At 38.1% G+C, this 16,693-nt stretch overlaps 1 protein-coding gene across 1 annotated transcript in view; it reads left to right on the top strand.

The window, feature by feature from the left end:
- The first annotated feature begins 3,280 nt into the window (after window positions 1–3,280).
- LOC109854218 (cell adhesion molecule 2-like) overlaps window positions 3,281–16,693 on the top strand; it is a 34,310-nt gene continuing 20,897 nt past the window's right edge. Inside the window, exon 1 of the mRNA XM_020427099.1 lies at window positions 3,281–4,561. Within this exon, the coding sequence (XP_020282688.1) occupies window positions 4,501–4,561 (61 nt within the window). The 5' untranslated portion in view covers window positions 3,281–4,500. The remainder of the gene's footprint in view (window positions 4,562–16,693) is intronic.

Below are 16,693 nucleotides of genomic sequence, written 5' to 3'. Positions count from 1 at the left end.
CGGTAAACCAGTTAAAAGTTGTGAATCGTGGCAAATTTACGTGGTAAATCGGGTGAGCACGTTCCGCATAAACAAATGTCGGATTTGGAACTTTAAACTTTTAGTAAATCTGTGTGTTTTTATTTAACGAACAGGATGAAAAACGTGAATTTTTTTCTTTATTATATCTTTCCAAGTGTTACGAATTTTATTTGTATTATAATTTTGTTTTACGTTTGAGTAAGTTATATGTAATAACTACAATCTTGCGATCCTCTCAAAACTGATTTGGACAACATAGTAATAAATCACTTAAGTATATTTTTACATAAAAATTATTATCATAATAAAACGCAGACTGTGCTTACCGAGAAACATCACTTTTGCTATCTCATGAAATGCTAATGAATGTGCTAAGTCTCTTTTAATACTCTTCGATCTTCAACAAACCGGGTAGTCCGTACTTGATGATCAAATACATCAACAATGGATCGATGAACAGCGAGGTTTGATGAATCGAAAACTACTAGACGCACAACGACGTACATTCCTATGCAATAAAAGTTTATTGTTATTGAACACGCTACTTGCAACATAATTAACAATCAAAACAATCGCCCGTTATTCGCTTCGTCACCTTCGACACTCCCGATATTCACTTGTACGCGAAAGTAGTTCAGGATAGACAAGAAGACGCGAAAATGTAGATGCAATTCCAATGTCGTACGCTACCCCGGTAATGTACAACGTGAACTGACAAGCGACGGTTTGAATCGCATGACGTCATTTGTGCGCTCGCGCGTACACGCGGCTAACTTCGTCTACGCTCCCTACGCGCGTTGCACCGTCGTCCTTGTGAGATATATTGAGAATATTATCATCGAAATTACTGACATCGTAATAAAATATTAGATCACTCGATATTCCCGATACGCAAGCTGTTCCGATATTCTTCTCACGAGTTGCGAAATGCGAAACGCATGTAGAAAACGTATCGTTTCGCCGAACGAGAAGATCGTCGAAGACGATGCACTGCTGAATATCAAGAGAAATGTTAACCGCGTATAAGAAATCGAATTAATAAACTGATTTCTTGTTGATAGATTATTATATAGTAAAAATTTCAGTTTGATATAAACAATAGTTATTATTATAATAATTTTGTAAATTGTGAATTATACGTATTTTAATATTGCAAAAGTACTTGTTTGCAATATATTGTTGTCGATTTTATTGCTTATGCATTAATTTACTGACGATCGACTGCTTTTCGAAAAATCCTTCTTAATTTAAACCACGTTTCTTGCATCTCTCCGCGATAAGAATTTACGCCGGTATTTTTCAATGTTGCTTCACCGTGCAAAAATAACGCCCCGTCACGACCACGGATCGATATAGCCGGCGAAATAAAAATACGAGCAATTTTCAAAATTACCAATATACATTTTCGCGCAAAAAGTTCATGTATCGATGACATACTTTAAAAACGCGGCTGACGTATCCGCCCGTATCAATTGGATCGCTGATAGTACGATTAGTTCCACTCAATACTCTTTCCTAGTATTACGCTTTTGGCGAAACAGAATTTCCATCAGTTGACATTTCATTGTCATCATGGTCTTTGTTTGTACGTTTACACGCGATCTGTGTTAAAACCAAACGCAAGTTATTTAATTTACATATCGTCGAAAAAAAAAAAAAAATTATTTTTGCAACAATATTTTTTCCATGTTGATCTAAGGTTTATTTTATGCATTCGTGCGCAACAAAGCGAAAAAAACATTGCAAGCATACTTTTCGGATGTAGATCGAAGGCACTTGTATCTTCGTGCGATTCCACGATCGGGCACGTATGGCGCACGACTTTTTAAGAATACTCTGAAACTTTTATACGTATTATTTTGTATTCCTGCAACGTGTTTCTTTTCGTATTTACCTGTTTCTTTATAATTCGTATTCCTGTTTCTTTTTTAGCTGAACTACTTTCGTTGCTCGAGTTCGTGTTACTACTTGCATTTCCGAAGTCTCGTATTCTTCGGTTAAAGACAGCTTCAATTTCTTGCGATATTTAGGAGAATCGGCATTTCTCTCGGAAGAATACAAACATACTCGCAAATATATACAAAGAGCGCGAAACAATATTTTCACGTGCAAAAATAAAAAAAGATTTAAAAAAGTATAATAAACACATGTGTAAAACTAAAGTTGTGAGTAACAGGAAGCAAGTTGTTTTAAACTGATAGTATCCAAAGTTAGTGTTTACAATTTTGCGCCGGGGTTCTTTGTATTGAAACATAAAATCAAAACGAACACCTGAATTTTATACGCTCGATACAGGTACAGGTGTATGAAATGTAATCAAAATTTTTTTTTTATCAAAGTAGTAAATTTAAACAAGCGCGCTATAAACTATTACTTTGTGAAAATATCTAATAAAAAACAGTTTTAAATTTGTAAATTTATAAACAATCGTGTTTTATTTAAGATCGTGTTTGTCTTTAAAAATAAAAAAAAAAACAGTGTAGTTTTACTCCCGATCGCTATCAAATTTTATAGATAAAAGGTGAAATATTTCAGATATTTAATAATGACAGACTTAGATTCCTCGACTTTCTTTCTTCAACTTGTCTAATAGTTTTTTAAATATTTTTTTGTCACTTTTTATCGATGCGATTTTACGTTAGCTGTACGAAGATTCTATAACTTAAGAGAGATTTTGAAAATTAGAATATCAGGAATCAATTTTCAAGTCTAGCGATTTTCTCCGCGTCACCGGAACTTTTCATATGTCGGCTAGAAGAAATCTCTCAAAGCTCGACGACAGTGAGGAGAGGGTTAGTCATATATTCGTGATTGGATTGACAAGTATGTGAAGACGCGAGTAAATCTTTAAGCCCATCGCAGCGTCTCTCTTCTAAGTGTATCGTAGATTTCGTACCTTGATTCTGCACTCCTTGCACGCCCTGCCACAGTTTCTGCTCGTGACACACAGTGCCGTACGTCCTGGAGGATAAGGAGAAAGGGTGAGAAGCGCGAGAGAGGGAGTGACGAAGGAGAGGTTTCTCTTACCACACACATGCACACGTGTGCGTGTGCATGTGCGTGCCCGCTTCTGAACGAATGTGTGTCGACGTTCTCTCCTGCCTGGAGCAAGAGCGCGAGGGTGTGTGCGCCGGCGTGTGTTTCTACGTGTGTGAGTGCATCCGTGGATCTTCTGCGCGCTCCCATCGTCACAGGGGGGTGGATCGGAAACGCGCATGCTCCCACGGCCGAGTATCTCCCAGTCAGGGTAAATCTGCCACCGAAACAAGACGTGGTGCGTGTACACCGTTATGTTATATACAATGTCGCGTACACGAACAATCGCCCGGATGATTTTTTAAGATAGCGCGGCGTTTTGAACTTCTCGCGTGGCGAGAATCGAACATGATGAAAAACCGCGGAGGGTGGAGTTTCGAGTTGATCGTCGTAACGTAATCGACGCGGCAAAGAGAAGGAGTCAACGAGAAAGGCGGAAGTAAAAGAAAAAAAGAAAAAGAAGAAAAAAAGAAAAAAAAAAGAAGACAAACGGCAAACCCGTAAAGAGAAAACAATTTCCGAGACGGTGAATTATTAATCGTCGCGAAAGAGTGGAAATGTACGTGAGTGGATATGAAAGTTTCACGATGAACTGAGAGAACCTCCCTGCGACCACTGACTACGCGATCTTCAGTAATCGCAAGCGACGGAACGAAAGTGCACACGAGAGTCTTAGCTCTCAGCGGTTACTTTCAAACCGGCGGAATCGCGCGCAATCGATCGATATAGCTTCGACGATAATTATCGATCGTCGAGAACTTACTTAGGTTGTGTTTTCTCGACCGTCGCGTATCGCTATGTGGCTCACAACTCCGCGAAAATCTTCAACGACCCCGAAGAAACTGTCGTGTCGAATTCGCGCGTGGAGAAGCGCGACAGGTCGAGGACCTTGCACGAGCAGTGTGTGCAAGCGAAGTGGACGATAGGTGGAAAGTTTCGCGGCACGCGGCATACCGCCTGTCGAAAGTTTCGCCATAATCATTTCCGGACGCGTTATCGTCTACGTGGCGGTTGCTACAAGGGATACTCATCTTGTAGAAGTGTATGCACCCTCGCGGCGACGGACCAGATTGTGTGTCTTAGAGAGAAAAGCTCCGGTTAAACCGCTGTTATCCCCCGGTATTTTATCTTTCTCTGAGTCGATCGCGCGTAGTGAGCGGCAAACGGATTGAAATCTCAAACTAATCGGCTGATAAGCCGCCGATATCGTTTCGCCGCAAATGCGATTGTGAGCAGTGCGCGGTTCAAAGGTCATAACGAAATAAAGTGTTCAAGAGAAAAGAAATATATAGAAAGAAAAAGAGAGAGAGAGAGAGAGAGAGGGAAGAGAAAAACATTATTTTGTGTCATGTGAGTGGTGGATGGTGATAGAAGCGATCTCATGTGGATGATGTGAATCTTTTCAGTATCAAAGTGCAAACGTCTCCAGAAACAGTCGCGGAAATGGCTCTGAGATGGCAAGCGAGGCTCTCGATTGCTGCCATACTCTTCATGTGCACGGAAGGTAATTACTTTTCCGATGTCTTTGCATGACCAGCGTCCGCGATGAGGAAAGTGGATGACTTTGTGGCGTGATCTCGCCGAGTTAGGTGACCGTGGGGAAATAGCGAAAAAGCACCTGAAATCATGAATGAGATACGCGACAATATTATATTTAGAAGTTGTCATCAATGTGTGATCTTGTTTATGTCGCTCGTGCGGATTCTCAGCGTTTCCCCAGTGTGTTATTTTTAATCTCGAGTGTAATTTAGTGACAGAAATCATCATTATGTATTTAACTTGTTTTCTCACTCTCTCTCTCTCTCTCTCTCTCTCTCTCTCTCTCTCATTAGTATTAGTATGACGTTTTTTTTCAAAAATTAATAATATTAAATCGGTACTTTTTTAGACAACATTTTTGTCACACTTGTGATCCATTTACATACATGCGAGATTCTTTAATATGAAAATGGGCTATTTAATATCTCAAAAGTAACGAACCGATATTTCATGACACAGATGAAATCTCATTTACTAGCACCGCCTAAGATAATTAAGATTCGGTTTAATTACGTTAATTGGATTTGCGACATTTGCCATTCGAAAAAGGAAGAAAGATTTACGACTGCTGTTCTAGTCAAAGAGCACGAGAGGAGAGATAGGAGAAAGAAATGTAGAGATTTATGGCTCATGTTTGCGCTTCGTAAACGAAGAGGAGGAAGTCGATTGTTTGCTGTGTTTGCTGTGATACCCGTACAATACCTTCACCCCCGTATGTTCTCGATGTAAACTGAGAAGGGCGGATGATTTATAATTTTTCAATTTTTTGATGATGGTAAATATAGGCGCATATATATAGAAACGCGAGAAACGCAATTATTCCCGATATAATCCTTTGTTTTTTTTTTTTTTGTTGTTGCAAAATTGCAGTTTCTGTCATTTATTTGCACGAGCATTTAAATAAGCTGGGTGAAAAATTTGCTATGCTGCTCGAAAAAACGAAATTTTCAATTTCCCACTGTGCGCGATAGCTTTAATTTCTCTTCAAACAATACATTTCTTTTGTAACACGATTGTGTGTTAATTAGAATTTAATGGAATGTGCGCAAAAACAAAGTCATCAGTTTACACTTTACGCAAAAACAAAATTCTGTACAAACAGCCGGTTCGGTTATTTTTGCATTATCAACAAAATTAGCTGAAACAGACACTAATTGCGTTTGCAATGAATGCAACAAAGGGAATAATGTGTAATAATTCTTACGATGAAGTGAGAAGAAGAAAAACATTATCAAGGGTAAAATTATTAGGAGCTTATAATAAAATTCATTAAAATATTGAATTTCTTATGAAATGAGATAAAAAAGAGTGAGAAGAGAGAGATGAAAAGAACATATGATACGGCTATTCAGTATTATGTGAAAATATCTGAAAAAATATGTAGCAATTCGCGACTATGCATATATGTAATATATGTATAAAATATTCGCTTTTGGAATATAATATTTAATAGAGTATTATATAATATTTAACATATATGTCTTTCTCTCAAATTGAAATGAACGCATTAGTGACGGACAGCTTAAATGACACTTTAAATTAATATACAAAGAATCGTGTTCGCGACATTTGACAAAGAATATTTAATTATTTACATATATATATGGGACATATTTACATGCAAGAGCAGAAATAATGAAACACAAATTTCAACAGTTTGTAGCGCGTGTGCGAGCGCATAAAGTTCGTAAATATATTATTTCAAATTTTAAATCGATATGCATCTCGGAGTAAATGGAGAGAAAGTAATAAAAGTATATATTCTTGTCGTTTTTATCGATTAATTAAAATGATTAATGTATGTCTTAAAGAAAAGAAGAAACGGTTAATTTACGTCGCACATGAATAATGAGGGTACCATCTCCTGTGACGTATAAATCATAAATTATTATGTCACATAAAAAGTAAAAACAGCATATATTCTCTTGCTGATACAAAATGAAAAAAAAAAAACGTCAATGACGTTAATATGAAATTTATTTTTTTTTTATTTTTTTTTTTAATGCCATTTATACATGTGGCGTATCATGTAACGATTGCAACGGTGCGCAGTAATTTTCTAATGCCGCAATATGTATAGCGCCTATGCGGAACAAAGTAACTTTAGACGGTTGCTTAGCGCATGTATCGTATATCGATGCGCGACACAGGTGTTTCATATAAAATAAGCGTGCGTGTTATATATTTGCAGCATTTCGTATGATAACAGTCAAGCTTTGTAACAACATATTCTGTTTATATTCACAAAGTTACCGTCGAATAATAACACGTGGCTTGTGTGGTGCTTTGATATAGCAGCATTGTGTTGTTAATATTACAATATAATGTATTTTTGTTTTATCACAGCTCGCTTCTGCGATGAAACACCCTCTTTTAACGTTTAAAGGAAAAAATGATAAAAGAAATAAAATGGTTTTTATTGCGTTGTGAATATTTTCATCAAAAAATAAAAAAAATAATAATAAAAAAAATAAAAAATAAAATTAATTAATTAAATAAAATAAAATAATTTCGAGATAAGCAAAGTATATTTTAACAACAAAATAGGCGTCAGTGAACTTGTTGTTAACACGTGCTCCGCGCTACGTTTATGGTGTGCGAGAAATATATCGAGATCACGTACCGGTGCTACTTGTACGCTCGCAGTAGCGTAGGGTGTGTTTTAGAAAATAACGGAACGCGACACTTGGCGATGTGAAAAGAGTTACTCAATTGAATCCACGGTATCGGACGATAAAATGGGTGCTGCTAATGGAATTACCGGGGCGCTTGCATGCGTGCGACGCAAATTTATCGTATGCATTATTCATATCTCGGCCTAAGTCGACCAATGCTGTCGATGGTGTATTCGTGCGCGAATAAAACGTTTCTTCTTTTCAAATATATGCACACATTGATCTCGCAGATGAGAAATCGTCGCTCGATATTGATCATCACGATGTTGCACACACGATGCGCGCGGTGAAAAAAGTCATCATTGAGAGGCCTCCCTAGTTGTCGTCGTAGTCGTTCGTCGCCATCGTGTGCCGTTATATTTCATAGCCTCGCTTCACACCTCGTTTGCGCCATTGTCGTTCTAGACGAACAACTTTCGCAATTTCATTCGGCGCCACGGACTGCGACAAGGACTTGGCGCGCGCGCGCGAACTTGGTCCAGGTAAATTAAACGCTTGTCTCCGCTAGCGCGCGATGCCTACCTAGCGCTTGGCAATGCTCATCTACGCGAGGGTCACGGAAATTCAAGCAATTACCATCGCTTCGTGTGCGAGATGATAAAAGACGAGGGGGAGGGAGGGAGAAAGTAGCGTGCTCGAACAGGCGTGAATGAAACGACAGAGTTTAGCGCGACCTCTCGACTGTTATATCATTTCGATAGCTTCGATTTTTGACTCCGTTACGGATGTATCACATAACGTAACATTTTAATGTTTCATTTTCGTATTTTCATTGTCGTGAATAAATATAAAACCCATTTTTCTGCGCGCCTACAGTTTATCTCTCGTGTAGGAAAATCCAATATAACAGTACAACTTTGGAGTATAATCTCTTATAAGTTGGAACGACAATACGAAAAATGCAGAGACGTCTGGAAATATTTCCGCTTCTGATCGTCAAATATTTACGTGACATCGCGTATTCGCCGATATATTAAACGGAAAGTCACGATAAAGTCACTTAACGCGAACGTTTCATAGACGTTTCTTATTTTATCGGTACCTGAGATTATCTTTTTCATCGAACTAAAGAGATAATGATTCATAAATCTTCAAAGCAACATATAAATCTTGGGTAACTTTGTAAACTGCCGTAAATCATACAAATGCATTTTTATGAATAAAAACTAGTGAATTTGAAACAAAAACTTCAGTTGCTTGAAGTTTTTTTTTTTTTTTGGTATTCAAAGTCGGATTTTGTATTGAGATTGTCTTAAATTTATCTTCAAATAGTGTATAAGTAGTTTTATTGGCTGCAGAGCGTTTGAAGATAAAACTTAAGACGAGATCTTAAATATAAGATTTGTCTATAAATACCGGCCTTTGTTTTTTTTTCTTTTTTTTTTCTTTTCAATAGCTTTCTCTTTTTAAATAAAACATGTAATCAATTCACTTTCATTACGATCTCGCAACTTGCTCATTGAGGTTCTCTCGGACTAAAACATGCTAATTGGATAAGACGCTGCGAGATAGTCATCGCGGGGCGCAAAGGTGTTTCTCTCGCAGGATCTCACGATATTACAGGATCACGGCAAGTTAATCTTCTGGAAACGCACCCGTGGCTTAGCAGATTTACGCTCGGCAAACATTACAGGAGACTTTTCGTGATTCTCTCGACAGGATTGTCAGAAGCGTCTAGCAGGAAGCAGGAAGAAGAGATTAAGTGCTACGTGATGAAAGAATCTTAACAAAGCTATTTTCACAAAACGAGTTAAACTTATTATATTTTATTATACTCGAGAAAATTCGCGGAATGTCACAGTTTTCTGCCTTATTCCGTTCACAGTTCTTGCACAAATCCTGAACTTTTGTTGCCGTTAGCTAAATGCGTACCAAAAGTCTCCGCAAAAATGTTTGCATTATCATTTTCACGGAGTTTTGCGAGAAGCTTTACAAAAACTTCTCGACATTTTAGAGTCAGCGTATAGCTTAGATAAACTTTTTTGAATTTCTTACAGTTTTCTTTTTCATTTCTCTCTCTCTCTCTCTCTCTCTCTCTCTCTCTCTCTCTCTTCTCTTCTTCCTCCCCTCTCTCTCTCTCTTTTCTGTCTCTCGTTTTCCTTTTTTTATTTCAATGCGCTACTATTCGAAAAGTGGAACGCGTTTTATTATGAGAATTCTTGGAATATTTACTTACTCGCGTTGTTTGCTATTTATTATATGCGAGCCAGAAATAAATCGGGACACATGCTTTTGTAAGCACGGCGTATTTTGTCTATTTTCACAAGTTTATTTATATTGAAATAAACTTACCGGACGACATACTTTTGTAAATAACATTTAGAATTATTAGTTTATCTCTGAAAATTTCACTAACGCAGCGTGCCACCAACACAGTTCGCTGTTTTATTCGATTAGTTAAGGTAATTTCCGAGTTGTCGGGAAGTTGATATCATCAGAGCGGAAGGTCATGAAATAATACAGTTTTCTCTTGTTGTCAGTTTTTGTGTGCATACCGATATAAAGTATTATTACAAATTTAAATTCCGTTGTTTGTATTTTCGCTAAATATCGCGTCACGCGCCGTCACAATGTTAAGATCAGACTCACGACTAGGTGAACACCGTGACACATTAATCGTTAATAACAGCGCGGTAGCGATATTTATTTTCCCTCTGTATACAGGAGACGTGTCGTGCATGTCCCACGAGAGGGCGATCGTTCTCACACGCACTGTTGCACGCTAATTAGCGTACAGCAATATTCTTCAAACAAAACGACTTCACCTTCTAATCGGCATCTCGACTTACGGTCGCGGATACGGGGTGGGAGACGAGCTATAGACTTTTTCGCGTTTGCTTTTTATGTATGTGCGGTAATGGCACGGCTGTGTATGCCATCAGTCGTAGTTAACGCGAGTCGTTGACCCATGAGTACTTGAACCTGCAATAAAAGCAGCGTGCGTGCGGCTTATCGGTGAATACGGGGGCACGTGTACGGAGGAGAACAAAAAAAATTTTACCGTGAACGTGGAAAATGTCGCAGACCGGGGTGGTCGCGCGTGACAATGCGCTTGCAACTCGTCGGGAATGGCCGAGATGTCTCGGCGCGCTTGAAAAAATGAACATCACAATTCACTTTACGTGGCATACGATGATATCTAAAGCCGAGAGCTGTACGTACAAGAAAACAGACCGTCTGGAATAATGAAATCTCTCGAAGCTTTCGAGATTCTTGGTTAGAATTTTTTTTTTTTTTTTTGAATCTTTTCTGCTTGAAAAGAAAAAAAACGAAAAAAAAATTCATTTCATTTAATATGCGTGTCGTATTTGCGTCTGGCTAAATCGATATGTTGCGATATATTATAAATAGAAAATCTATTATCATTAGTATTAAAAAATCTATCACTATTAAAAAATTTATTGTTATTAAAATGTTAAATTATAAATTGCGGAACATATATATATATATATATGTACATATATTTGCTGTGATTAATTTTAGAGTAAAAGATTATACATGTATTGAATTTCACGTGTAAGCTGAGAGCCGTCGGAAAAATTTTCATCATGAATTATTCCTTCGGCACTCTCTCTCCCTCTCTCTCTCTCTCTGCCAGACATCCGATCTCGCTTACGTCAATTAAACCCGCGAACACCGACACATTACTTATCGAAGAGCATGTTTTGACATATAAACCTCCGATCGATAAAACCACAAATGGAAACACTTCTAGCGTCAACATTCTGATCGAAATCAGTAATAGTTATGTCGAAGGCTTAAGCTATATGTAACTATGACTTAGTTATTGATTCCGATCTGAATGTTGACGCTAGCAGTGTTTCTATTTGTGGTATATATATATATATAAGTGCTTATATCAGCATCAAAAGAACAGAAGTAATGTAGTTCAATGTACATTAATATATATCAATGAAATCTCAGAATACAACGCGAAGAAAAGTTACTCCGATTGATATTTGATCTTGATAGTTTTCTTCTTTCATTTGATATGTATATCTATATATATATGTCCTGAACTTGAGATTTCATCGATTTTTAGATTTAACAGAAATGTTTCGTGTCACTCATGTGGTTTTAGAAAAATGTCGTGTCATACATTCTCTTGAGAGTGAGGGATTACGGTCGTTCCAAAGTCGTGCTTCAAAGTGATTATTCGCCGCCACGGGCACGGAGCGTCGCGTCGCGACGGTCTACATATATGATCGTGAGATGAATCACGGACAGTGAAACATTGCGGAAAATGATGCGGAATATCCTCCAGGCATCGGCTCGGAACGTTACCCTTCCGTCTCCCGTGTCTACGATTTCTTCTCGTTGTATTTGCGTCACGTTATATTTTCCATCCTCTCGGAGCTTGTCCCAGTGGAAAATGATTATTATAGTCTCTCGGTGGTACTTTTGCGGCGCGAGTACTTTTCGGACTGTTTCTCGCAGAAACACGAAACTTTCAGGCCACGTATCTCATCTTATTATACCGAGTTGTCGCCGCGCTCGTCCTCCGAAAAATATGACCTGACGTCGTTCGAAAGAGAGATCGCGTTCCGCTCCCTCTATCTCGACGATAAATCGAAATTTCTCGCTTCCCTCGACGTTCAGAATATCGCGAATCTCTCGCTACAGTTTTTTCTCGCTCTAGCGAGACGCGCTCGCTCGTGCACGCTCTGTCTCTCAGCCTCTGTATCTCAGCAATATTAAATTTTAATGAGAAACAATTTTATTTTTAACTAAAGTCGGAATTTTCTTTGCAAAAATAATTTGATGGCAATTTGTTGTTCTCGATATTTAGTAACGCTTGCAACTCGATTTTTCGACCAAATTATAACGTTAATGCAAAGTCGAAATGAAGTTAATTGAAAAACAAGGTTTTATGAACCATTTACACTTTCGGAAACTCAATTAACGAAATGTTGTACTAGCTCGCGTAATTTTCAATATGTCGTTAAAGTTGCGTATAAAGGTATTTTCGGGAAAATTAATTTTAACTTCTTCTTTGCATATTTTCTGTTCAGAAATTTTTGCGCACACATTTATAAAGAGAGAGATTTTGTAATTATAAATCTAGATCTCTCTGGTTGTGATTGTACATACTTATTGTACATACTTTTGTGAAGTTTTTTTTACAGTACGATAGTAGAAGTACTATCGTGCTTATTAGCAGAGAAACTTTTTGAGAATCTTCTTTCAAGCAATTTTATAATATTATAAACATATTTTTGTTTTTCCACTTTTAACGAGAGAAACAACATTTTCCACACAGTCACTATTTGATCCTTTCTCGACGCAATATTTGTCTGATCTCGGTTTCATGCAAACATAGCGAAGTAGCGAAAGTGTGTGCGTGGAACGCGTAAAATTGATTATTATTGTTAATATCAAGGCAATACGTGCCAGATAACTGATCAAATAAACGGAAACATACGAGCCAATGCAAAAACTAATTTGACTGCAATTTCAATAATGCCGCGCAAGTATTTGCGGCATCGACATTTTCGTGAGCGTTATATTGCAAAGATCGCTCTTATATCAGGAAATTAATATTACTTTAATAATACATTATATTTTATCGCGTTTATTTATGTGTTTGCCACAAACGTCGCGTCGAATACAAAAGATTTATACCGCCGTTTTTGATTTACAAATAAAAGAGAGTTATCGTTGGCACGCATAATTGTGTCAGATTTGATTACACGAATGGTATAAGTTTAATCACGAGAATGAATATAATGAGAATAATTAAGCGGCGCCGGTTTAGACAAAGACGTCTCTATCACTTTCTCAATGAGACGATGTCAGTTCTTTGAAGAAGTCTGCTATGCTCAAAGTTCACGCAAACGAGAAAGCTTGTTCGAAGGAAGAACGAAACTTTATTAATTAAGTACTACACATCTAAAGCTCTCTTTCTCTATCAAAGACGTTATTGCTGAAGATTAAAAAGTGGCGCATCTCTACTTAAATGTATTTTCAATAAGATATCGACGATAAACACGGAAAAACAGTTTGTCGAGAGTCTCTTATCCGGCAGTATTTAAAAAATAAATTTATTGATTAAAAAAAAAAAAAAGTTTGACATTTTTGAACCCGCTAAACTCCCAATTAATCCCAATATGACAGGATATAAAAAATTATTTTAAAAGTTGATAAGTTGAACAGAAGTTACATAAATAACTTTGGAAGAGGAAGTCACAAAATATGACGCAAAACTTTATATAAATACTGCTCTGCCGCAATAATTATCTCAACGAACTCTTCGCGCAATTTACACACGAATCTTTTTTTTTTTAGGACGCAGTCAACCGATCGGAATTTTCAGATGTTTCCAATAAAAGACGCGCGGAATATTTTTGACCAATAGTTTTTTTTTTCCACGATTTTAAATTTCGCAGCGCTGCCGCACGACCGTCGCGAGATATAAATCTCGATTCGCGCGATGAGTTTGGATTAAGTGGAGCGGAAATCATTTCGCGACGCGGGACGCCGCTGAATCCGGCGTAATCTCTGGAAGAGAATCGCTCTTTTTTTTTTTCTCGCGCTCGCGCGGTACCGGGTCTTAATGGAAACTCGGGCGAGTTTCGCGCGGCGTGAAAATAATTACCGGGCACTTTATTCTTATTCGAGTTTTCCCGGTCGATCTATACGTAGATGCCTTTCGAAAAAGAGATCCCCGACCGGAGGTAACGAGGTGCGCCTGAGGCGAGACACACCGCCGGGGCAAGAAGGGAACTTCGGGCTCGCAAAGTTAGAGATAGAGAGAGAGAGCGCGTCGGCTGAGTTTGCTCGTTTTATTATTGCGCGAGAAGTTATTTCAAGGTTCGTCATACTTTCCAAGACGCGCGCGAGCAGCGCGAAGGCGGAGAGATAAAACGATTCCGGGGGATGCAGTCTCCTCTCTGGCAGGTACTGGAACTCCCCGAGATTGACGGCGCACCTGCCCGGTTTACTACAAACTTATTCGCTCCGAAAGTAACAGCGTTAGTCGTTCGAACGCGCGCTCGCTCGAGAGAGAGTAGTTGCGCTTGCTCAATTGACTCGGTATTATATAGCGAAAAGATGATGGTCGGAAGGAAGGGAGGTAATGTTGCGTTCGCAAGAATAAATGAGAGCAACGTCGCGAAATAAGCCCCCACGTGAGAGAGGAGAGTACCATTCCGTACTGGCTTTTAATCTTCTTAAATCTTGAAGAAACCCGAGACAGAGGCGTACCCTTAGAGGCGCCATTAGAAATTGTTTTCTTATAGACGCTACCTGCTGCGTACTTTGTAATTTTTCACGAGGAAGTTTTATTGGTCACAGAACAAAGACGTTTTTATTAAGGAACAGAAGATTTCCGTTACGTCGCAATTAATTAAAATCTTTATTGCAGTAAAACGTCGAAAAAAACATAAAAGAATATCTTAATTTTGGTTTTTTTTTTTTTTTTTAATATATAATTGTCTGTACACTTCTTGATTACACATTTAATCTCTTCTGCGCAAGCTTGGTTTATTATCGAGCGGAGTTGTTGAATTTGCACGCGCAAATCGAGCTGCCGTAATTTCATTATCTCGGGCGTGTCTCGTGTGAAAAAAAAAAAATTATATATATGATTTATCGAGTTTCGCTTACAGAGAATTCCGTTTTCAAATTCCGAGAAATATATTTGCGCAATAATCTATCACGAAAGTTCAAACGCGATCCAAATATCAGCACAATCAACTCAAATTGAAGAACAGAAATTATTTGCTCGAGAATCGTTATTGCGTTATTATATGTTATGCAAATATACGGTATTTCATTGTTATTTCAATCTCACTCCTCTGTATGTACGAGTTCGCTTACCTCTCGCGTGCAATTTGTGAATGCCGTCACGCACGACGATAATATAAACGCGATTTAAACTAGACTGCGCGACTACGACGATTCGGAGATGGAAGGGGGGGGGGTCCCCTTGTTGTGTGTTTGCGAGTCCTCGAAAGGAAGGAAACATTAAGTTTCCCTCCGTGTTTTAATTACGAGAGCCAAGTGCGAGAGCGCCCTCGCCCGTTTTGAACGCAGTTCCTGCAGTTTCGCTGCATTTCCGCGTCACGTGACGGCGAACGATAAACTCGCGTAATCATGGCCGTCCCATTATTTCGCGACGCGGTTCGCTTGTCCTATATTGGATATGTCGCGTCGTCAGGAGATCCGTGCTTTGTGCGGTGGATTCACACAGGAAGAATGCTTTTAATTAATTGGTTTCGTTGCTCTGTGTTGTTCCGCGAGACCGCGCGTTCTTGTTTTTTTTTTTTTCTTTTCTTGCGTAATGAGCGAGAGGAAAGTTAAAAAGAAGGACTTGAAGAAAAAAGAAAGCAGGATGCTTTTTTAAAATCTGATTTGAGATCATTAGTAGCTTTAAAAGAGAAGAGACGCTACTCCATGAGACTTGTAACGTCAAGAAATTGATACCTTTTGCGTGGAAAAAACCTTTCTTCTCTTTGAAATTCAATGTTCTCGCAATGACGCTTTCGTAATAGCCGAATAAATGATTGTTTTTAAATTGTAACACCAGTTTTAATAATCGCATTCTTCAAAACGTTGCGAACGCGCGGGCACGAATGTATGTTATTAGAATATATTTTCACATATATATTTTATTTTAATATACGTTGCTGGATAATTTTGCGCGATGAATGGAAATTGTGTGTAAAGCAACACACAAGCAAAGAGCATTATAATTTATTGCAAAATAGATTTATTGCAATTTATCCTGATTACTACATTATGCGTATAAAATACATTCTACGGCCCATTGTCGGATAAATTAATGCAATTTCCCGATTTGAGAAATATTGAGCGTTTCTTTATTTTAAATTTTTGTGTGATAAAAATCGTGATAAATTTTCAAGTGTACGCGAGAATATATATATATACCGATGAGAACTCGGAGTACGGTAACGAAAATACGCAACGGAGTAAAGCTCGGCATTTAAATATCGTAATGCCTCGTAAATCCATGCGGTTATTACACAGAAATTTTATGCGACCGTGCAGCGGGCGCGACACTAACAACGCGAAAGCGAGTAATCGCGAAAAACAGCGCAAAACTGACGCGAGTTTCGAGTTCGACAAATATGAAATGCGTTTGCAGAGCTGGTGCGGTTAGAAACAAAGTCAGAGAAAATAATGGTTTGCGTTTTCGTAGCAACATTGAGAGAGAACAAACTGGAAACACATGATTAATATGCTAAACATAATAATTACCATTTTGCGTTTTCACAAAAGTCCGACGTATCCGTTTCGCTACTTTGTAAATTTAGTATAACATTATACTTAGAAAAATGTACATTCTTTAATTGCACCTACAAAATATATATACACACATACAATATCTACGTACTAATTGCTAGCCAGGAGGAGGACAGCAAACAGTAACTCTAACTTTAAATTAAATTCGTTACGCGTTT

This window comes from Pseudomyrmex gracilis, unplaced genomic scaffold, assembly GCF_002006095.1.
Source record: "Pseudomyrmex gracilis isolate BER0280 unplaced genomic scaffold, ASM200609v1 scaffold_61, whole genome shotgun sequence".
Lineage (NCBI taxonomy): Eukaryota > Metazoa > Arthropoda > Insecta > Hymenoptera > Formicidae > Pseudomyrmex > Pseudomyrmex gracilis.
This window is presented reverse-complemented; position numbering and strand designations above follow the sequence as displayed.